The sequence below is a fragment of the Dromiciops gliroides genome, chromosome 4, assembly GCF_019393635.1.
Source record: "Dromiciops gliroides isolate mDroGli1 chromosome 4, mDroGli1.pri, whole genome shotgun sequence".
Taxonomy (NCBI): Eukaryota; Metazoa; Chordata; class Mammalia; order Microbiotheria; family Microbiotheriidae; genus Dromiciops; species Dromiciops gliroides.
The window spans coordinates 131074436-131099300 of record NC_057864.1 but is presented as its reverse complement, the minus strand read 5'-3'; the positions used below and the strand labels follow the sequence as shown (position 1 = coordinate 131099300).

The following is a 24865-nucleotide window of genomic DNA, read 5'->3' as shown; positions in this document are numbered from 1 at the left end:
TCCTTCCTTCCTTCCTTCCTTCCTTCCTTTCTTTCTTTCTTTTTTGTGGGGCAGTGAGGGTTAAATGACTTGCCCAGGGTCACACAGCTGGCAAGTGTAAGTGTCTGAGGCCAGACCTGAACTCAGGTCCTCCTGAATCTAGGGCGGGTGCCTTATCCACTGCACCACCTAGCTGCCCCCCGGGAATAAATTTCAATAGATCAGAACCAATAGTTTCCTCTTTGTTTTTTCTTTGATGTTTTATAATCATTAGAAATCTTACTGATTTAGAGCTTTATCCTTTGTTTTAAAAACACCAATACATTTTTATGTCTCAAACTAATATTTTGTAATAATACACATTACCCTTCTGAACTGGAAAAGTATTTTACAAATATAATCTTATTTGGTCCTAAATGAAAGTACAAAAAAATTGTCTTGGATGTTTTTTAAATACTCTATTCAATTCAGTCATTTTTTCAGCTGGGTCTGACTCTTCTTGACCCCATTTGGGGTTTTCTTGGCAGAAATATTGGAGTGGTCTGCCATTTACCTCTCCAGCTCTTTTTACAGGTAAGGAAACTGAGGCAAACAAGGTTTCAGTTGCTCAGAGTCACATAGCTCTTAAGTGCCTGAGGTCAGATTTGAACTTGGAAAAATGAATCTTCCTAACTCCAGATCTAGCACTCTTTCTACTTCACCAGTCATTTTCATTAATACCTTTTAAAATTATGTTTAATGAAATATACTTAGTTCTGTTTGCAAATACATTGACTAGGAAATAATTACGTGTATCTCCTGCTTACACTTACCTGGTTACTCTTACCTTAAGTTGAACACTCTGGCAACAGATTCCACCAAAAATGTTCTTTCTCATCTTTGTTCACCTACAAAGTCATTTTTCAAATTGAGAATTTTTTTTTGTCTTTAGAGAGTGAAACTTGGACTGGCATTGAACCAAGGAAAGAAAACCAGCATAAAGAGGAGGAGAAGGGTGAGAGGACTCTATCCAGTAAGCAGACTGATAAGCAGCTGATGGAGGCAGTCAATTCTCCAGTCAGTGCCAGCAAAGACCACATGGAGGAGCAGCAGTGCAGGGCTGAATCAACACTGGAGTTACACACCCAGCCCTCAGAGACAGTGGGCAGCAGGCCTGGTTCTGATTCTTCTGAGAATTCGAGTAAAGAGGACAGCTGCTCACTGCTGGGTGAGACAGAAGTCTGTGAGGATGTAGCCAAAAGAAAAGGAATTGCTGATAGACCTAAGGTGCTGATTTCTGGTAGATCAATGGTAGATCCCTTGATTTTACCAAGCAGTGAACATATACCTCTTTCTCTGAATCCTGAAGATGAAAATTTACAGGCTGAAGGAAATGGACTCCGATGGCAGCCCCAGGATGCCCCTGATGTGACTGCAAGAGAAGAACTTGAAAACAATGCATTAAATCAGCAGCAACCCGATCTTACAGACAGTAGTGGAAAATTACCACCAGAAAATGTGCATTGTGAAGATAACAGAGCATCTGACGTGAAGGATCCAGAACTCCATCTAGCCCCAGAGGAATGGAGAGAAGAGGAGGAGGAAGAGGAAGAAGAGGAGGAGGAGGAGGAAGTCAGTAAAGAAACAAAAGATTACTTGAACAAGCTTTTAGAAGGATGCCTAAAAGACACTGAGCCTTGTCTTCCATATGAAGAAAATCAGGAGGACTCTGACACCCTTCAAGATCTTTCACCTGACGAAGCATCTTATAGTCTACAGGAGCCCCTGCCTTCCGATGAGAGCTGCCTTTCTCTTGATGATCTTGCAAAAAGGATAGAGATTGCAGAGGTAAATTCAAGAGATTTAATGCCAAAGATCAGAGATAGAAATAAATACTTGAAGATGAATGTATTTATACATACATATGCATACATCTTTAACTAGAATGTGAACTTATATATAATTAAGATGTCGGCGGGGGGGGGGGGTGATTTATCACTTATCCTGGACAAAAGAGAGAATCTTAACTTAATTTCAGTTATTAGGACTTAGATATTATTTACATACATCATTTTACAAGCATCTCTTAAGTGCCTACTTTGTGCCCCACATACATGCCATAAATTGTTTTTAGTAATGATTTTTGAAATTCATGAAATATTTAGTTACAGGGCTCTGGATGAGTTATCCTCACTAGTTAGCAGCAAAGACCTGAGGTGTGACTTCTAGCCCAGCACTCTATTCACAGAACCACTGACTTCATTCAATTCAACAAAAAATAAGTTAAGTCATACTCACTAGTTAGCAGCAAAGACCTTTAATAAATATGACTTGTATATGGCAGTAAAAGAAAGTTGAGCACATAAGAATTATTCTCCAAGTAGAGCTTTTGGTCAGATCCTTTCACTGAAGCCTTTTCTTTCCTTTTCACATAGAAGACAAAAATTTAGTATATTCCTTTTTTAAAAAAAAATTAATCTGCACAGGGAATAGAAAAAATCGTTAAAAATAAAGCAGTAGAGTATAGGAATCCGTTTTTAGTCTGATCTTAATAAACATAGTGTTTTGAGGACAAGCCTCATAGTCACTGAGTGACTAAAAAAGGGTCACCTACTCCAGAAGCACAAATGTCATAAGTAATTCAAATTTGGATTCTTTTCTAAAGAAATCAAAACCATCTTCAGCAAAACAAATTCAAACAAAAAATTTCCATCTAATAGAGAAAATGATTTTTTTGTTTCCTATAGTTCAGTGGAATAATAGTCAAACCCATGGGTAGGGCCTTTCTTTTTTTTTCTAAGTCACTGTTAAGTTTCATTCTTGCCTTTTGATTTTGATTCTGTGCTTGTTTTATCTATAGTTTATAATGACAGAATTCTAAATTAAATCATAAAGCTACTCTAAAAAGTATATTCAGTAAGCCCAGATTAAAGGCAAACAAATAATTACATGGATATAAAACTGTTTGAAATGCTTTCTTTTCAAGATCCCAGTAACATTTAAAACCTTAACTGCTGCTAAAGTAGGACTTTTTTTTATTCTTAGTTTCTTCCATTTACTCTTTGTGGTTCATTTTCCAGGAATAATTTTCCTTTTAAGTTTTTCTTGGCATAAATAAGCAAATGATAAAGTATTTTGATACACTTCACTCTCATTTATTTTTGTCTCTTTGCAACCCAGTGTAAATTTGTTGAAGCAAACCCCTAAATTATCTTTCCCAATTCAGGAAAGGTATTAACCACAGATCCATAGGAGGAAATGAAAATTTAGGCTGAAGTGTAAAGGAGTCCATGAAAAATGCTGTCTGTATAGTCATCGTGGGTGCTGAGTGAGGCAGAGTGCCCAGGGTGGGGCAAAGGATGACCAAAAGTATTTTGTAAACCTGTATAAATATGTGATATTAATGCATTGCTCTTACCATACTAGAGTAGTAAGCTCTTCACAGTATGACTTACGGGCATAGAATTTTAGAGAGCTAAGAGAAGAGTCATCCAATCTTCCAGCCTCATTTTATAAAAGAAGAAATTGAACCATCAAGAGGGAAAGTCTAAAGAAATGGAGTTAAAGACTGACTGGATTGGAATCGAACTCTGCCACTAACCAACTGTTTTAGACAAAAAATATATCACAGGTTATGCTAATCAGTCTTATTCAACAAAAGCAGTGTATTAAGTATCTTCTGTGTCTAGAGCAATGTGCTTAGATACTGGGGAAGACAAAATTTAGATGACACAAAATTTTTGTCATACCAACTAATTTAATTTTTTTAAGTTGCCTTTTTGTGTGAAAGTACCTCTTATACTTTAGCCAAATTAACATCAGCCTTCTAGCTGGAAATTCTAAGTCTCTGAGCCAAAATACAAATACTGACAGATTTTTTTTTTCCTGTGGAGAAATGGCTTGTTGTATAACCTTTTTTTCCCCTTTAATAAGTTGCCTTGTTTATTTTTTGTTGAATTGAATGAAGTCAGTGGCTTAGTGAATAGAGTGCTGGGCTAGAAGTCACACCTCAGACACTATCTGTATGAGCCTGGACAAGTCATTTAACAGCCATCTGCCTCAGTTTCCTCATCTGTAAAATGGGAATAATAACAGCATCTAGCTCACAGGATTGTTATGAGATAACAGTCCCTGGTATATTACAGGTATCATTAGAGACATACAGAGGTGAAGTAACTTGCCTAAGGCCATGCAGCAAGCATCTGGTGCCAGATGTGAACTCAGGTCTTCCTGACTGCAGGCCCAATGCTCTATCCTCTGCATGACCTAGCTCAGGGCTTCTTACACTTTTTCCACTCACGATCCCTTTTCACCTGAGAAATTTTTTTGCCATCTTGGGTCTATATAAGTATATAAAATAACTATGCAAAACACACATTTACTGCCAAACTTTTCATGACCGCCATGTTCAGTTATATGACCCTATATGGGGACGTGACCCACAGCTTAAGAAGCTTTGACTTAGGGGCAGCTAGGTGGTGCAGTGGATAGAGCACTGGCCCTGGAGTCAGAAGGACCTGAGTTCAAATCCAGCCTCAGACACTTAACACTTAACTAGCTGTGTGACCCCGGGCAAGTCACTTAACCCCAATTGCCTCACCAAAAAAAAAAAAAAAAAGAAGAAACTTTGACTTAGCTGACCCTAAAGTGAAAGGTTACCTCCTGAAAGGAGCCTAGAGTACAAGGGTCAGAGCCCAGATTCTGGTGGGAGGGGGATGAGAAAGATGGCCAGAGTGTAGTTGACATGGTTTGAAAATAAACAGGAAATGACTCACCTCTGGGCCTTTTATGTGTTCTGCATGTTCCTCTGGTGCAGGGACTCACTGGGACAACAGAGATGGGAATCATGATTTAATGAGAGGAGTCAGTATACCCCAAGAAAACAGTAATGCAGATACAACCCAGGCTGCCTGTCTTTGGAAAGAAGCTAAGACTTTGTCCTATCCCTCTAGAGCAGGGGTTCTTAACTTGGGATCCATTAACTTTTTTTTTTAATGCTTCAATAGCTATTTTAATATAATTGATTTCTTCCATAATCCTATTTATTTTATGCATTTTAAAACATGATTCTGGGAAGAGGCCCATAGGCTTCATTCACCAGATTTCCAGAGGGGTCCACGGTACAAAAATAGTTAAGAACCCCTGCTCTAGAAGCATGTTTGAGGTCCTCCTCCTTCTAGGCCATTTGGTTCCTTCCTTAAAGACAACCACCACACTGATCTTCTACTACTCATGAACTCTAAGAGTTCTGGTTTTTTCTCTTACCAGTTGTTTGACAACCATAAGTTATTAGGCATTTTTTATGGATATGAATTTTAGCTTCTAAGTTGCAAAACAGTGACTTTATGTATTAGTAGAGGGGGTGTACTTATCAGGGTCAGCCTACAGATGTGGAAAAAACAGATAACTCTTTCTCAAGTTGTAGGGCACCACAGAACACACAGGTTCTGAACACCATTTACTGATGGTGATTATCAGTGGGTGACGTTTTGTGGATTTTCATTAACAAGTCTCTTGATGCAAATTAGAGGGAAAGTAGGCGTTACCCCCCCCCAATTTACTAATATGACACAAAAATGATGTTCCTCAAATGGTCTGGGCTTTTCTCAGTTTTATCATAACTGCTGACAAATGGATCCACCCCACTAAGTTGACTTGAATTGTGCATTAAAAAGAAGCAGTACAATAGCCTATCCCTGTCATCATTTCATTACCCTTTAGGGTGATGTCAGTATTCATTCTTTAAGCCAGCAAGCCTCATTATAAGGGGTGGGGATGGGGGGGGGGCGGAGACAGCCAGCAAGTGCTTATTAATCAAGAAACATGCAATTCAATCTCTTGAAAAAATTTATCCAAATTAGCTTTCCTTTTGAGATTCCCAACATTGAGTCAGTTTCATTTTCATTTTTTATTGTCTGATTTCTTGCTGATTGCTTGGTCCATTGTATTGGATTTAGTTTTGCTGTCTCCAAGATTAATTCAGTGTCCTACCTGGCAAATATTTTTGCTGAATAGAAACGGAGATATAGAACTGAAAGGAACCTTAGAGGTCATCTAGTCCTACACCTTCCACCCCCACCCCCATGATGAGACTGAAACCCAGCAAAGTTAAGTAACTTGGCAAGGCCACTCAGGTATTAAGTGTCAATAAAGGGATTTGAACTCAGGTCCTTTGACTGTAGTGATAATGTTCTTCTGTGTCTTGCTTCCTCCCAAAAAGTCATTTTATCCCCATTTTAAATCTAAGGGAACCAAGGTTCAGAGTATTTTAGTAATTTGCTCCTGTTCACACTCTAAATCAGAGGCAAGCTGTGAGCATAGGTCTTCCTAATTCCCACTCTCTGTATAAGTGACCTTTTTATCCTCTGCGGGATTCATTCTATTCAGTCATGTCAACAGTATCAATTGTTCATTTGCATTTAGCGCCATCTTTAACAACATATATGTGTCTGTGTGTACAAAGTACTTCCAAGTTTTATAATTTTCCTCTGTGATATCTGATACATTTTCCATATATCAAGCCTATTCTCTTAGTTTTATATTAACTGATACACATTTCTAAGCCAAATGTCAGATTTCTAAAAATGGGGTCCATTGTTTAAGTATTTTCTAATTGGGATAGAATGCAGAACAGTGTTATGTAGTATTAGAGATCATTTCCAAAAATATTTTTGAGAAAGAAAACTTGGGTTTTTTCAACTGATAAATTTTGTTTTAACACAGCTGATAAATTTAAAGCACAAATTATACTTCCCAACAACTTAAAGCAAAGCCACAAAAAAGAGTGTTTCCAAATGATTGTGTATTCAACAGTTACACTTTTGGAACTTACCACTTATTTGTTAAAATGAGAGAAGGCTGGGCTCTTTTTAAGTTTTAAACAGGTAGTACAAATGTCCTGTCTCCCTCCCATTGTATTTAACAGGTGTTTGTGGCCCTGCAATGTTTTTGTTTACATTATGTAGTTGATATATATCTTGTTCTTGTGGATCTGCTTTTGAATTTGGAACTACTTGGATTCACCATTTCCCATAAATCTTCCCGTAGGAGAAAGAACTTGTTGAGCTTGATTGAAATCTTGTAATTTACTTCAGTAAACCTTTATTACATGCCTATTGTTGTGTGTGATATAATTAGTTTGAAGGAAATTCCACAAGACATTTGATAAAGTCTCTTGTGGATAAGATAGATGCCTACTGGATGATAATTTAGGTTGATTGAAAACTAGTTAAGTAACTAGACCCAAAAAGTACTTACCAATGGGTCACTGTCCGTTTGGAGGGAGGTCTCTAGTGCAGTGCCCCCTAGGATCTGTCCTTAAGCTTGTTCTTTTAAAAACATTTTTATCAGTGATTTGGATAATAGAATAGGTACCATACTTAGCAACTTTTACAAGAGGCATGAAGGAATTAAATTCATTCTGTATCATTTCATTGATCCTATTTTTTTATTGCTGCCCAGTTTTGTATGATTGCTCAAACCACCTTTCTTTGTCTCTTTGCCTATGAGCTAAGTTTAGAAGTTCAGTTCTCCTAATCACTGTTCTGTTCTTGCCTTGAGAAAATCTGTTATCGGGGCAGCTAGGTGGTACAATGGATAAAACACCAGCCCTGGATTCAGGAGTTCAAATCTGGCCTCAGACACTTGACACTTACTAGCTGTGTGACCCTGGGCAAGTCACTTAACCCTCAGTGGCCTGTAAAAAAGAAAAAGAAAATCTGTTATCCTTGAGGATAACAGGTAGACACCAGAGAATCTGGTCTACTATCTCTAGCCTTAAAGGTGGACTCTAGCAACAAACATTTCTTAGTCATAGGAGTTCAGTTTCCCCTCTGAGTTAGTTAAAAGAAAAATTGTTGTCCCTCATACCTTCAGCTCCTAGAAAATCCCATGACGTGTTTGCTCTCTTTGAAGGCCTGTATACAGGCTGACCTAGTACATTTCCTCAAGATATACTGTCCATCCTTGTCTGTCCTTGTACAATTAGGGAGGGTCTTATCTCCCTCATAAGAGTCAAGGGAGTCCCATTATCAGTAGCCTCAGGATGCAAGCAGGCATTCCTTAATGACAGAAAGGGTGGTGACTAGCTCCACATGGGTGCTAGCCCTCTTTCTTTGTTGTAATCAGTCATGTTGTCCTCATCCCTCCCCACCCATGCTGCCAGCCCTGTAACCAATTGTATTCTTTTCCCCACCTACCCAACTCTGTTCTGTGTTCTCCTGTACTTCCCAAAACTATATGGTCATTGAGAGAAGCCATTGACCCAGTTTATTGGTTACTGCTAGCCCAATTAATAAATTAATCATGTTCAGACAATTGTCTCTCAATTTACCTTCATTTTTAAAAGTAACAGATGTAACACTAGGATAGTCAACATTTCAAATGGCAAAGTGAGATAATATTAGTAAAGTGTTCCGCATAGTGCCTGGCATGTAGCTGTTGTGTCCAGCTCTTCATGACCTCATTCGGAGTTTTCTTGGCAGAGACATTGGAGGGGGTTGGCATTTCCTTCTCCAGCTCATTTTACAGATGAAGAACTGAGGCACACAGGGTTATGTGACTTGTCTAGGCTCACAGAGCTAGTAAGTGTCCAAAACTGGATTTGTTGAGTCTTCCTGATCCATCATGCCACCTAGCTGCCCATTATTAAGTAACATATAGTAGGTACTTAATACATCACATGTTCCATTAATTTCCCAAGGTCAGCATTCAAAATGACCTTGAATGGCCACAACTCAAAAACATTAGACTGAATCTAATAAGATGACATTTAACAGGTGAATGTAAAATCTTATACCTAGGTTCAAAAAATCAAATCTATAAGATGTGGAAGGTGTGTCTAGATAGCAGTTCACCTTTTTTTGCTATGGGTAGTCTCTGGAGAGGAGAGGTTCTAGAAAAGAAAGCCTAAAGGCAGTTAAGTGGAACAGGAGTATGTTATCTACATTTTGTATCTATCTCCAGTGCCCAGTTGAATTTTGAATGCTTATGTCAAAGTAGAAATGAGGTTTGAGATGAAATATGAGTAGAAAATCATATATGTGAAAAAGAAGTAAAGGTTTTAATGAATTTAATGAGCTTAGCATAGATAAGCAGTATGATTCGACAGCCAAAAAAAGTTGAAGTAGCGCTTTATATTTTGTATATATAAATGTGTTGATAGAGGCATTCACAGTGTTCAGAGCAAGGGAGCAGAAAGCTAGATGACTGTACTCTGCATTGGCCTGACCACATGTGAAGTACTCTTACTAGTTATGGGCAGTCATTCAATCAATTAGAAATGTGTTAATTGCCTGCTCTGGGCTAAGCATTCTGCTAGGTGATTTTAGAAGACGACACAAGTATTTGTTGCAGTAACTTTTTCAGTGTGTAATCTAAAGAAAACAAGACTTATGGGTACAGAGGATAGCCATCTTTACACATCTGAAAGAAGGGACATACTTGTTCTGCTTAGCCTCAGGGAACAGAAACAGAAGTATGGATGGAGGTGAAAGGCAAGCATGTTTAGCTCCACTTAAGGATAAATATCCCCAGAATTCGAGCTATTCAAAAATGGCAGGGTCAGCCTGAGGTTAGTGAGTTTTAAATCAGTGAAGATCATCAAACAGAGGTTAGGGGGCAGCTAGGTGGCACAGTGGATAGAGCACCGGCCCTGGAGTCAGGAGTACCTGAGTTCAAATCTGGCCTCAGACACTTAACACTTACTAGCTGTGTGACCCTGGGCAAGTCACTTAACCCCAATTGCCTCACTAAAAAAAAACCAAAAAAACCCCAGAGGTTAGATGACTCCTTCAGGAAATTGACAAGCAGGTGTTAAGCACTTGCTATGTGCCAGGCACTGGAGATCTAAGTACAAAGGATGAAAACCCCTATTCTCAGGGATCTGACATTCCAACTAAATCTCAGATATGAGGGACCTCTAAGGCCATCTAATCTAAATTTTACTTGACCAAGAATTCTCTTTACAACATCTCCCACCTTTTACAGGAAGCCAGTTGCAAGTGACCTCCCTCCTTAACTATCTTGTATTTAACTACCTTATATTTATTCTGCATATACAAATATACATGTACATGTACATGACTCAGTTGTACTGACAAGGCAGTGATTTGACTTGTACTTCTGCCTGAAATCCATGGCTTTTTATGTAGCCTACAGAGCCATGGTTCACTGAAGTTCAGTGATTCTTCAAAGCAGGGCCTCCTGTATGCATTCTGCTCCTTTATATTTCAAGCAGATGATTTTAACCTCAGTGTCTCCAAATTTTCTTTTCAACATACTGGATTGTATTGTGTCATTTGAGTTGGAAAACAGCTTTATTTGTTTATGCAACAAATTAATTTTTAAAGTGATGTTTAAGGTGCTCTTTGATATTTGAGGGGTAGCATTGAAAGGACTGCTTATTATGCAGCTGTGGAACAATAGACCAGATGGATCTTATTTTCATCTTCAGTTATTCAAAGAGCATCACCAGTAACAATTATATTAATTTGCAGCTTGAGAAATTATTTTGTTTTTCAATGGAAACACAGTGAAGAGCTTTGTTGTAGTTTCCTTTTTGATGTGAGGAGGGGATTATTTGAAGAGGAACATAGCCCTCAATTTCAAGATCTTATTTCCTGAAATACATGAATCAGAAACACAGTTAGACAGTATTGGCATCTGGAATAGGGAAAGAGCCAGAGAAACCATGTACTTAAGTTCTAGAGTAGCTAAAAAGATTATCCAGGTGCCTACTTAGGTACATTATAGTCTGCCTTCCTGTTCTTGTAACTTGAACTTGTACACCAAGACTCTTCCAAGGACAGCACTCAGGAGATTTCCCCATATGCCAACCACCTTCATCTGTGTTGGCCATCTCTTCCCCCTCCCACATGTCTGCCTACCTCTTTTGTTCAGTCTATAAAAGGTTTAGTACCACAGACAAAGCTAAGAAAAGGGAAGGGGGGTAGGGGAAGATGAAGAGAATGAGAAGAGCTTTGAACTTAACCTCTCCTCTCAAAACAGAGTCCCAGTTCCTTCCTAACTCTATCTTATCACTTCAACTAAGATACTAGTCCTTCATTTAAGGGAGCTAGGAAAGGGCAGTGTAAATTATACTTTGGTTTGTGGCCAGGAACTGAAAGGGTATTGGGTAGTCATAGTGTATTGGATCATCTTCAAGAAGAGTGGCTCTTAATTTTCTCATCCTTACCCCTCCTTCAGCATATCATCAGAATTCACTTCTACCCCCAGAGTATGTGTGGTGATGCCATCTACCAAGATGGTGCTAATTACCAAAATGGGCTCCAGAGCCCTTAGGTCCTCCAAGTTAGACCGAGGTGAAGAAAGCAGAGTAGCTTATCATTTTCATACATCAAAAAATTAAGCTGAAGACTAAGGAAGAAGCCAATTAGTTGCTGACTACAAATACAGTTTAAGCATATGTAACAATAAAATGATTCAAGCTTTCTTAAAAGCAAAACTTTTTTGTTTTTAGAAAACAAAATAGAAAATTAGAAAATGAGACAGTGGGGGCAGCTAGGCGGCGCAGTGGAAAGAGCACTGGTCCTGGATTCAGGAGGACCTGAGTTCAAATCCAACCTCAGACACTTGACACTAGCTGTGTGACCCTGGGCAAGTCACTTAACCCCCATTGCCTCGCAAAAAAGAAAAGAAAAGAAAAGAAAAGAAAAGAAAAGAAAATGAGACAGTGTGTGATAGTAGAAGAAAAAAGTAAGTTCTCGTCCCAGTTCTCCAAGCTGTATCATTCTGTTCTAAAGGAATTTGTGTTTGGATTTGCTTTCCCTAAAAAGCCATTCTTGTACATTAGACATGTACATTTACACTTAAAATCTTAATGTAATTTGAGCTGCTCTAAATTTCTCAAAACAAAGATATTATTGGGAATACTCTTTTGGAAGGTATAAATTGCTGACCTTGTATTGATTTTTGGAGACAATGACTTATGTGCTCATTTTCAAAGAATTGAAATGGAGGACTACATTTGGTAATTTAGCTCTAAGAACCTTAAGATTTGAAAGAAACAAATAGATTATGCCAACATAGAGCCCATTATCAAAGACAGGCTTATATTGGAAACCGTCTCAGTATTCTGTATCTCATCTACTAGATGAAGGATAGGTAGTATAGGTAGTCCTTAAGGCAATGCAAATTTTTGCAGTTCATTTACTCAGCCAGTTGTTGCCATATTAATCATTTAAAGTACATTCTGCAACCCAGCAACATACACAGGAACTTAAATTAGTTTGTATGTTTCTGATGTATTTATGGTAAGGCTGTCCCACTCCAAGACCTAGTCTTTTGATCTAGTCCCTTCCTCACCCTTCAGAGTTCCTCTCCCTGGTCTTCTGACACAATCTTCCAGGAATCATTCATGAGTGATTATCTCAAGGAATAAAGGAAAGAGAGAGAAGGGACAATGAAGCAAGTAGCAATGATTGTAAAAGGAATAAAAAGGGGGGGAGGAAAGTGTCACATCATTCCAAAGTAATGAAACTGTGAGTGGGTGGGTGGATATGATAAACTATCTATGAAAATAACTTTCCAGAAAAAAGGCCATAAGAGTTTTTTGAATAGTAGCATAATACGATTATATATTCATATTCACAAGGAGACTATTTTGAAGAACATTCATTTATGTTGTTATATTTACTAAAAATCAATATCATTCTAGTTATGCTAGTTATTCATTCAAATTAAAATGAAATGAGTACTTTCTTACTAAACACAAGACCAAGAATTTTATGTTTATTTCCCACTCTGCCCAAACAATGAACACATTGCCTTATTCCACTGCATTTTTGTCTTCCCATTTGACCTTTTGTGGTTCTGTGCTTCCATTCTATAGACTAGACCATCTTGTAATTGTATACAATCCATAAAAACAGCTGCCAGAAGGAAAAATGAGTTATCTAGAGATGGTACCATCTTGTTCGTTCATTGTTTTTCCTTCATTCTTGAAGAGAACTATGACAACCAGAAGGGAATAGATATGTCATGACTTGCAGGTGAATTGAATTTAAGTGAGGGAGGGTTGTGCAAAGTCACCATCCTCACTCTCTCCTCTGGAGCCATCTGGGTCCAGTGGCAAGATATGTCTTTTATTATAATGAAGCAACATATAGGACTTGTGGCTGAGACATAAAGGCTTGAGAATTGGGGATTCAGACTCAAACTAAGAGCTTTGTGCCTTTGAGTTTGGTCACCCATTCTAGCCAAAGTTTTAAGGCTTCTGAAGACAGGAAGCAACAATTTATAATGGCCTCTTCAAGAAAAGATTACTATACTGCTTTTTATTTTCCCCTGGGCTCTTAGTCTGAGTCTATTTCTCTTAACCTCAAGCTAGGATCATTTAATCTAGTTCTCTAGTTTTAGTTTCAGTTAATTTGATGAGTAAGAATCTTGATGGCCAGAACAGTACATAACCTTTTTTCATGAGTCAGATATAGAGTCTCCAGTTAGTATCATAGGATTTAGAAATGCAAGGGACTTTAGAGGTCAGTCACCTAGTCCAACTTCTCATTTTACAGACTAAGAAACTGAGTCAACCCAGAGACGTGGATAAAATGATGTTGGGTAAGAAGCATTCTCTGCACAACAGCTTTACCTCTTTGTAGGTTAGTCATCTCTAAAGACACAGGGATAGGAAGAGGGGACTGGACTTGAGATTCTGTTGGTACAAGAAACTCCTGAAGCACTGAGACGTTATTGCCCAGGATCACTGAGCCAGTATGTCAGGGGCAAGACCTCCAACTGGCTTCAAGACCCAGTTTCTATCCACTACTCCCTACTACCTCTCTACTTTAATGTGAGCTTCCTTGTTTATGAGGCAACACAACTAGTTTTTATATATTTGCCTGCGTTACACTGATGCTGGTTATCAGTAGCCTCAAGAAATAGGTTAGAGCTGAAGATTGTTTTCTATTTTTAATATAATCTGCTCTCGCCTATAATCTGATTTAGAGTCCAAAGCCTGAACAATTACGGAATGACGGCTTTAAAGTTACACTATTTTCTTTTCTCCTATTATCCTTTTTTTTTCCTGCCTTCTTTTTCTACAAACAGATAATTATAAGGAGATAGTGACAGGTGCAGATAGTTTCCTATGCTGAAACTTTATGAAGCAACTTTAAAGATTAAATAACTAGCCTGAAATGATAAGACTGAAAGGCCTATTAATTCTGTTGTCAAGCTATAAGCACCAAGTATTTTCTCTGATTTTACTTAGATGTCTGTAAAATGGCAGAAATGATCAAATCAGTTCCTTTAACTGTCTTTTGTTTTAACTTTTAACTATGGGGCTTTGACACTTAATGGTTCCAGAAAGGTAGTTAATTTGAGAGACTATAAAGTATTTTTCATTCTTCAAATAGCTGCTAGGTGGTACAGTGGATAGAACACTGGAGTCAGGAGGACCTGAATTTAGTTGTGGCCTCAGACACTTTTTAGCTGTGTTAAGTATAACCCCCAGCCAGTCACTTACCCGGAGGGGGCGGGGCGGACAAGGGGGAAGAACATCGCCAGGCACTGTGCTTATGAGGCCCTGGGGATACAGGATGAAAACAAAACAGTCCTGAGTCTTTTTCTGTTCTCCCTCTGTCCCAGCTCTTGGTGCTCTCCTCGGCCTTATTGGGTTCAAAAACTGTTTTTATGTGAATGATTCCCATATCTGTACTTCTCACCCCTGAACTTTAGTCTCACATTACCAGCTTGCTTCTTGAACATCTCAAATTGAATGACCCATAGGACCTCTGGCCATATCCCTCTCCCCCAACACTTAATAAAGTCCAGTAGCTCCCTGTTCTCTCCAAGATCAAATATAAACTCCTCTGGCTTGTAAAAACCCTTCACAGTTCTGTTACACTTTAATCCCCTACATGTACTCTGTGATCTAGCAACAACAGCCTTCTTGCTGTTGCTTACTTGTAACACTCCCCTTGACTCCACACCTTGTCACAAGTTGCCCCCCAATCCTGGCACACTCTCCCTTCTCACCTCCATTGCTTTGTTTCCCTACTTCCTTCAAGACTAAGCTCAAATCCCACTTTCTGTAGGAGGCCTTTCCTGATTCCTTCCCTCGTCCCCACCGTCCCACTAATGCCTTTCCTCTGAGATTCATTTCCCCTTACACTGTAGACCTCATAAGTACAGTTTTTACTTATTGTCTCCTCACTTGGTATGTAAGCTCTGTGAGGGCAGGGCCTGTGTATCTGCCTTTCTTTGTATTCCCAGCATGAAATCATAAGAACACTGTCAGGAGGGGTAAAGTCTAAAATAAATTTAATCTTATGAAGAAAAATAAAAACAGCTTTAAAAATCTCTTTAGTTTATGCTCCAGACGAGAACAAAGAATGAGCCCATTGCTTAGGGCAGATTATATGATATTAATAGATAACAGACCTAAGAAGTGACTCAGTTCCTGTTATCTAACTACTTTAGTTTCCTGAGTCCAAGTCTGTGGAGTTCAAGTCAACAGACAGGCAAACTGAAGTCCAGTTAACTGAAATAACATGCAGATAAAATCATGAATGGTCGTTGATCATCTCCGAAGAACAGAGAAAAGCACCAGAAGTTGGAAGATGTCCAAATATTTTACAAGAAAAGGACAGAATAAGAATCCAAAAACTTGGGACTAGTGCAATTGGCAGGTTAGAAGGAACTCTGAGAGCATCCAATCCACCAGGAATCCCCTCTAGAACATAACTAGCACACGATCATTCAGCCTTTGCTTGAAGACTTGCCACTGAGGAAATCCTAACAGGGACCTAATCCAGACTTCTCCTTTTACAAATAAGGAAGCTAAACTCCAAAAGGATAAAGTGATTTGCCCAAAATGACACAGACTAATCTCTAGAACAGATTATTGAACAGTTTCATGAGCGCATAGGCCAGGAAAACAACAATCAGTTAGAACCAGCATTGATTTCCTAAGAATGCCTTGATGACATGCTAAATGTTTTCTTTTTCTTCTTTTATGTCCTTTGGTGGAGGACTAGAAGACTTAGTTTCTAGCAAAGTCCTATTCTGGTGCCTCTTTGGGGCATGAAGGAAACACCAGTTCTCAAAGCAGAGTTCAAGCCTTGGCAACTCAATCTACCAAGCTGAAAAAGAATCTCAGCACCGTTCTGGCAACAGATCATGCGCCTCTTGTCCAAAAATCAGCCTAGTCAAGTTCAGTGCTGGAAAACTGACCTTGTCAGATGAAGAATTGTTTTTAGCCACAGCTACTCACAAAGACTATCCCCTGAGGCAGTAGACTCAAACTCAAATAGAAATAGGGGCCATTAAATGGTATGTAAAGATCCTTATGGCTGCATACTGCCTTAGGAAAGCACATATAATCATGATCTATGAACTTGGGTCTTCCTGACTTCAGGGCTACCATTCTATCCATTGTGCCACCTAGCTGACAGATTTGCCAATAACACAAAGCTGAGGATAGCTAATTCAGTGGCTGGTCAGAATCATAATTAAAAAAGATCTTGAGAGGCTAGAAGATAGGCTGAAACTAGCAAAAGAAAATTTAAGATTTATAAATCTAAAATTCTGTACTTAAAAAGTCAACTAAAGAGAATAGGGAGGGGCAGCTAGGTGGCGCAGTGGATAGAGCACTGGCTCTGGAGTCAGGAGTACCTGAGTTCAAATCCAGCCTCAGACACTTAACACGTACTAGCTGTGTGACCCTGGGCAAGTCACTTAACCCCAATTGCCTCACTAAAAAAAAAAAAAAAGAGAGAGAGAGAGAGAGAGAGAATAGGGAAAACATTTCAATTCATAAATAAAGACCTGGAATTTTTAGTGCATTAGAATATCTATATGAGTCAATAGTGTTGCAGTTGCCAAAAGTATTACAGTTTAAGCTACAGTGATAGAACCATTGTCCAGAACAAGAAAGGTGATAGTCCTAGTGTACTCTGCCCTCATAAGACAACGTCTAGAGTACCTTGTTCATTTCTCAGCACCACATTTTAGGAAGGGCATTAGCAAACCTGAGTGATTTCAGAAGAGAGCAACCAGGATGATGAGGAGACCCCAAACCATGTCATATAAAGGATGAGTTAGAAGAATTGGGGAATGGTTCGCTGGAAGAAGAGATTTGGGGGTAAATATAATAAACGGTCTTGAAATATTTAAAATGTCACCAAGTTTGAGATGAATTAGACTTATTTTTCTTGACTTTAGAAAGGAGGATCAAGAATAGAAGATATAAAGGAGATTTTGGTTTAAGAAAGAATTTCTGATAATTAGAATAATAAAAAATGGAATAGAATGCCTTCTGAAGTAAGGAATTTTCTGTCATTTGGAAATATTCAAGAAGAGACTGGGTAACTACTTTTCTGGAATGTTACAGAGGTATTCATGAATAAGAGATCGATCACTTTAGAAGCAGATGACTTCTAAGATTGCTTCTATTATGTTGTGATTAAACATAGAATCTAAGAGTTAAAAAGGACCTCAAAAGCCATCTAGTACAACTCACACCTACTTGAATGAGTTTATCCTCTCCAACAGACCAGCCTTTATTTGAAGATCTCTATCAAAGTTAATATAAGTTTTACTTACATTATCTTCCTCTTCTCAACTGCCTTCAGTTGCTCCCAGCCCTAATGTTGGGGTCAAGCAGCACAAATCTAATTTTTGTTAGCATTTCAAAAACTTGAAGGCAGTTCTCCTGCATGTCATATCTTTTCTTCTCCAGGGTACACATTTCCAGTTCTTTCCACTAATTTTCATATAGTATAATCTCAAGAACTTTCACTGGCCCAGTTATTTGTCCTCCAGTCTATCAATGTGCTTTCTAAAATGTAATGCTCAGAAATGAATATAATACTTTAGCTGTAGTGTGTCTCAGGCTTGGTGTATCATGACTGTTCCTACCCTGTCCTAGAAGGTACCCATGTCTTTATACAGCATTAGCTCCATTAGCTTTTTTGGCTCCCATATCATACTGCTGACTTACAGTAAGTTTGTAGTCCATTAAAATTTTCAAATCTACTTTAAAAACCTACTCTCTAGTCATACCTCCCCATAACCATGTTATTGCTTCCATATTGCTATCTTTTTTTTTTTTTTGTGAGGCAGGTGGGGTTAAGTGACTTGCCCAGGGTCACACAGCTAGTAAGTGTCAAGTGTCTGAGGCCAGATTTGAACTCAGGTCCTCCTGAATCCAGAGCCGGTGTTCTATCCACTGTGCCTCCCAGCTGCCCCACACATTGCTATCTTAATGTTTGTGTGTTTGATTTAGGAAGCTTTATGATGTCAAGTGTATTATTTGAAACTAATTTAAGTTTCTGTAGGAAAACTAAATCTGACTTACATCATTTCAATTTATAGCACCTTTGGGGTTTTTTAGAAAAATAACTAACCATAAGTAAATGGACTATATTTCTTGGAGTTTGACACTTGGTATCTTTCGTGTTTTGTTTCTGTTTCTACTTATGGATTACAGAACAGCAATGTCCGAGTGTAATCAGTCTTATAAGAAAGTAACTAAGGGACTTTCATTTTTTTCTTCTACCATAACGAGTAATGAAGTTATTAATATGATTATCAGTATGTTTTTCTTTGCAATACTTAGATGTGACCTTTTTAAACTTTGACAGGTTGTTCCAACAGAGGGATTGGTGTCTATATTAAAGAAAAGAAACAATAGTGAAGGAAATCAGCTTGCCCAAATGCAGCAAAAATCATCAAAGAGACGAGTGAGGTTCCAAGAAATGGAAGACTCCTTGGATCAGGGTAAGTTGCAAATAATGATTAGTAACGATTTTTACAAGGAGATTTAGCAACTAATTTTATCCCTTCATATTCTTTTCAACCAGGAAGAGGTTGTAAATACCTATAATTTCATCGGTCCTGGAACTGATGTAGTCATGCCTTTGTACATGATTTCTCAAGTTGTTCTGACATCATTGCATGGCAGCTAGGCTTCCCATAGGGTACCTTTCCACACTTTGTTATGAAAAGACAGCCTATAGCTAGGTCTATACTTGAATCTGTTCTTTATAGGACATACCAGCATTTGTGGCACACAGACAGATATCCCCTTTGAGAACATAGGGTGACTGCCATTCCATATTGAAGCATCAAAGGAAGACTTTAGTGGAGAAATTGTTTCTTTAAATTAATTTTGTTTCAAGTATTTTGTTTGCCTATAACTAGAAATTGTCAGAATAGGGCTTTGTCTTTCTATTTCATAAGCCTTAATAAGTCCCATACTTCATTAATATTCTGCATATTTGTAGATTGTAAACCTTCCATGTTCTTGATCCTCTTCTAAAGTGTGTAAACGACACTCCCATGAAGTATCTCTTCACAGAGCTCTACAATGGATAAAATTCCTTAGGAGAAAAATATTCTAGGACTTAAAATTCTAATAATTACATCACCTTTGCTATAATTTTGTAAGTTGGCATTTGTAAGACCAGTCCTGTAGAAACTGTTTTTTTCCATCCCGAGCACCACACCTGTAATTCATAGCTGCCACTGGGCATAGGGTAGTATCTTGTAATGTGATTGCATGGGCCAGACCAAGTTACCTAAGGGTCAGATTCTATGTTTTCGACTTCCTAAAAACTTTAAACTTCCTAAGTTATGCTTCTTTTAAAACATAAATTTTTATTTAAATATTTATAATATTATTTTATTAATCACTGTACATTAGACAAGTACCACACAAACTGGGGCAGGGTTTGAAGAAATATGTCCAGCAGTGTAGTGCTTTTGACTGAACTACAGCTATTATTAATAACCCTTTAACCCTGATTCTTCCCCACTATATTTCAAGAACTTTCTGTCACTTTAGCAAGCAGCAGGCCTCTCATCTACTATTTGGCTAAAGATATAAACTTGTAGCTGTAAGAAACCTTTGAAATCAACTCTTACTTTACTGATGAGGCAACTGAAACCCAGAGAGGGGAAATGACCTGCCACATGTCACAGTAGTAGCAGTAGCAGCAGCGAGGCATTGAAACCAATCATCTCTGACTCCAGAACCAGGGTTGGTTTACTCCCCTACACCAAGCTGCCTTATTGATAGTTCTGAGAATTCATGCTATTAGCCAGTTCTTAGCTTTGCTTAGTTCAGGGATGTCCTGAAACCACTTCTCTTTCAACTCCCTATTTCTTTTTCCTCGAATATGAAAATGGAGAAAAAACCATATATATGTTCTCCTCCATCTACTAATGTATATATTTGCATAGACTGGTGTAAAGATACACACACACACACACACACACACACACTCTGTCAATCCTTCCCTTCAAGAGAGAGTAGCAACCCAAATATCTAGCATACTAGGCTCATGCTTGGTTCCAGTCCCACTTCTACCACTTATTGCCATGTAATTTTAGGCAAGCAACTTAATTTCCCTGAGCTTCATTTTCCTCATCTGTAAAACAGGAATGGTAATTCATACCCCGCCTGCCTTGAGGATCAATTAAAGTAATGAGTATGCAAGAACTTTGTACATTATCAAAGGTTGTGCTGATTGTGGTGATTATATTATCACTGTGTCCTGTAGATTCTGTTCAACCTGTGTTTCTTCCACAAACATCTTAGAAGAGACAAATCTTTTCTCCTGAACATTTTAAACATATATAAATAAAGTAGAAAAATTTCCAAACAGTTTAAACCATATGAAAATAGTTATATTGAAGTTTCCTTATAATAATCTTGAATTATAAAAAACACATTTCTACTTGAATAGTCTTTTTTTCAGCAGAGGAATTTATAGGAATAATAATTTCATTAGATTAAAAAATGACATTCTAATAAGCCTAGCAACGTTTTATCCAAAATATCAATAAGTTGTTTCAATTTAACCTGGCTACTCCATTATTTGTTATTAAAGAGTAAAATGCATTATAAAAATGCTCCGATTCCATTTAAACACAATTTAATTACTGAAAGGGCAAATTGACCTTTAAAAAAGTCCTGGATTTGGAGTCAGAGAACTTGGATTAGGATTCTAACTCTGCCATTTACCACTTGTGACTTTGGGCAAGGCACTTACCTTCCATGGGCCTCAGTTTTCTCAATTTTGGGGGTTAGACCAGATGACTTAAGTTCTTTGAAGCTTGTGGGCTATTTAATTGTTGTTTTTATATTGCCAGTGCCTTGGACAGTGCCATGTATGTATTAGGTACTGCTAGAGTCTAAAATTGACTTCTCTTACCAAAGATTATGTACACTATATCTCAATATCTTATGTTAGTGCTAGGATTAATTTCTAGTCTGACTCAAGTCAGAGAGGCATCATGGTCTGGTATTTAGGTCATTAAACTGGGAGACCAGAAGACCTTTGTTCAAAATTCCAACTCAGACACTTAGCAGCCTTGTGTCCCTAGACAAGTCAGCTATTCTCTCTGCTCTGCAGTTTCTTCATCTGTAATCTTATAAGTTGAATGATGTGCAGCACACTGAAATACTAAGTGGAGATTTGTTACACATAGTTAAAGCTCTGTTTCCAGTAGTTCTCGGTCAATAAGCCTGCTTTTCCTAGAGGACAGGGATCATTAGAAAGGTCTAGCCTTTTCCACTCAGTGAAGTAGGATGCTAAGTAGTAGCAGGTGCTAAGTGTCCTGTTTTGAGTTTGCTTTGATGACCTCACCACGTTGGACTTTTTTTGGTGACCTCTCGTTTGTCTTCATGTTCTCACAGATGAAGTTGGTGGTGGCTCCTGTCTTTTACTGGTCTTGCTGTGCATAGCAACTGTTTTCCTTAGCGTTGGAGGAACTGCATTATACTGTACCTTTGGTGATGCGGAATCACCTGTATGTACTGACTTTGCGGCCAACATGGATTTCTATTATACCAAGTTACTGCAGGGAATAACAGAACTTAAACACAGGATATCCTTCTCATAGCAGCATTCCAGCTTTGAATACTGCTGGCAGTGAGAAGCCTAGATAAGACAATTCTTCTGACTTCGTCCTATGTGCTGCCACTTTCAGTGAGATACCACGGACAACAGAGACATCTTCGGCAGAGACCCTGAGCACCGTAGGGTGGAAGGATGACCAAACCTTGATGTTTTTGAGAGCACATCAGTATCTTCCACATTGCTGCAAGTAGAAATGGACAAAGCATTCCTATAACCACCCTATGTTAGCCATCTTGATATGCTAATGGTTAAAGATCACTTTTAGTTTACATTTGTTTGTCCAAAGATGTTGCTTCCAGCTATCATGCAATAAGTCTTGTGTGTCATGAAAAAGAATGACCTTCTTATAGTTTTAATGGCTTTTTAATTATACTCGGGAGCTGTGTAATCCAGGTTTAGAAAATCAATGTTTTCAAAGTCCACACCTGCTATGTGAAATAGTCGCGTGTATGTATTCGTCTGTCTTTCTCTATTCTCAGGCAGTTATCATGAGCAAATACCCAACACAGAATAATAACAATTGTCATTATTCTTTTATCTTGAATATTGCTGTGCAGGCGCAGATTTTCTTTCCATTTTAACTATTGTTTAATTATATAACTGTGGAAGAGATGGCCTGGAGTAGACAATTGAATTTCAGAAATTTAGCTCTGGCCTGAGAGCTTTGATAGCTTATGCAGCTGTTGACAAGTGGATTTCTGGCTAATCCGATTAGATCCGAGAGCCCCTGCTGCTCCTCAGGCCTCCATTTATGACCCATGATTAGAACATGTTTCTAACATGGTTTCCATACTTCTTTTTTTTGTTTGTTTTTGGTTTTGTTTTGTTTTTTTAGTGAGGCAATTGGGGTTAAGTGACTTGCCCAGGGTCACACAGCTAGTAAGTGTTAAGTGTCTGAGGCCGGATTTGAACTCAGGAACTCCTGACTCCAGGGCCGGTGCTCTATCCACTGTGCCACCTAGCTGCCCCAGTTTCCATACTTCTTAATGCCATGAATGAATGCTGTGAGTTCCAGTTGAGGCCTCTCACAGGAAAAGCAAACTTTTTTTGGCAAGTGAGATTACATCATTGAGATAAATGATTCAGTATTTAAAAATCATGGTTTTTTTTACATTTGAATGTGCATTCATATAATGAATTTGAATATGCATAATAGACATTTAAGGGTCACTTTGTCAGCAAAGGTTCAGTCACTTCTGAAACTGGTGAACTTCAGTTCTCCCTTCCCCCCCAAAGGTAATAATAATAATAATTATAATATGGAATTATCCCCCTCTGAGGCTCAATTGTCTAACAGGAAGCCTTACTTTGCCTTTTCATACCATAGGCAGCAATTACACATTACTATTTAATGCAAAACATTGCTTTCAGAATAAAACTTAAGAATTATAATTTTCCAGAAAGTAATTTTTGTTTTACATTTTTTCATGTCAGAATCATCTAAAAGAGGAAGGGAGAAATCAATTTTATATTTCTATGTGTTACTGGCTGGTTCAGTACCTCCCTTTGTGTTTTTCTGCTTATTTATTTAGATTAGATTCATTTTTAAGGGATTTTTTTTTTGTAAATTGAAGTGTTGCTGAGCATGCATTCGGTTATTTTAAAGCTATATGTACAATTACTGTATCATTAAGTGTGTGTTTTAATTTTCTGCAACTTAAGTTCAGAGTGTTTTTAAACTTGTTTGTTTTTAAATTGATGATTTGTTTTCACCTAAAAATACTGTTTGACTTATGTGCATCCTGTCACCATGTAATACCTTCAAGACTTATAGGTCAGAGATATTTATTTAGAAGTATATAAGATATTGAGATCATGAATCCTTATACTTAAGACTGATTTTATTAGAAGAAGATATTTTAATGTTCTATTATAAATTTTAAGAGATTAAAAAGCTGAGGTGATTTTTGTAAAGGAGCTCAGTTGCACTGTGTATCAAATTTATACTCAAATCCTATATAAAATGTTGGTAGTACTGATTCTTATGTGGTTCTGTCAGTAAAGCCCGCTCACAAGAGCTCCGGTTAGTGGCTCTTAGCCATCGCCAGATGTCTTCTGTTTGCCCTCAGTTTCTAGTTAAGAGGCCTTCTTTACCCTGCAGTCTGGCAGAGCCACATTGAGACACATGTAAGGTTTTCCTCCCTCTTTCAGAGTCACACAGCTGAAGCCCTTTTCCTTCCAAGTCATTTACTGTTGGAGTCTCTAGGAAATCAGTGACAACTGTATTTGCCTTTAGAGCAAAAGGCCTCTTCCTTGTACCATAGTTCCTGGTGATTTGCTGGGCAGTTTGCTCAAAGAATGGAGGAGAAAGGAAATAAGATGCATTGGTAAAATTGAACAACTGGTGCTTAGAGAGAATATATATCCTCATAACTGCCCTGAGTGGGGAAAAGTGAGGTCAGTACAATGTGGACAGATCACATAGATGCCTTGACAGAAGAACAGGCCTAAAATCTCAACAGAATAAATTAGGGCAATTAAAAAAAAAAGTTTAATAGCCATTTATTGCATGACTTGGAGTGATTCCACTTAGTGATGAAAGGGCTGTTTAACTCACATGAAAAATTTCACCTAATTTTTCAACAGTGTAAACTTTCCTGTCATTTGAAGGTACTGACTGATAATTTGTAACAAATCTAATATTCTTGGAGAACTGTATTGGAAAGCATCAGATCTAGCTTGTGATTTAAAGTCTTCTACAAACACAAAGTGTCTGAGAGAATTTATTTGGATCCTTGGGTGCTGAGCCATTTTTGACTTTTATTATGAGTACGGTTGGCCATCAACCTGAGGGGGCCTTGGAAGGCTGCCATTTGCATTCCCACTTATGGCTGCACTACCTGAAGTTCTGCCATAAAAGAGCCATTCCTTCAGATTTAAGGTATTGTCTTTTAAAAGCCTTGCTGGGAAGGGGAACATATGAGCCACTATGGGAATTTTGAGGAGAATAGGAGGTCCTGCTCAGGAATAACAGGGAAGGGAAGGGAGCACCACAGGTGACAGTGTGAAGGCAGAATGTG

General features: G+C 38.2%; 1 protein-coding gene across 2 annotated transcripts in view; it reads left to right on the top strand.

Annotated features, from left to right (window-relative positions):
* CNST (consortin, connexin sorting protein) overlaps positions 1-24550 on the top strand; it is a 103350-nt gene extending 78800 nt beyond the window's left edge. For both annotated transcript variants that reach the window (XM_044005423.1, XM_044005424.1), the window contains 3 exons: positions 911-1806; positions 18564-18699; positions 21623-24550. In XM_044005423.1, the coding sequence (XP_043861358.1) occupies positions 911-1806; positions 18564-18699; positions 21623-21828 (1238 nt within the window). In that variant the 3' untranslated portion in view covers positions 21829-24550. The remainder of the gene's footprint in view (positions 1-910; positions 1807-18563; positions 18700-21622) is intronic.
* The last annotated feature ends 315 nt before the right edge of the window (positions 24551-24865 follow it).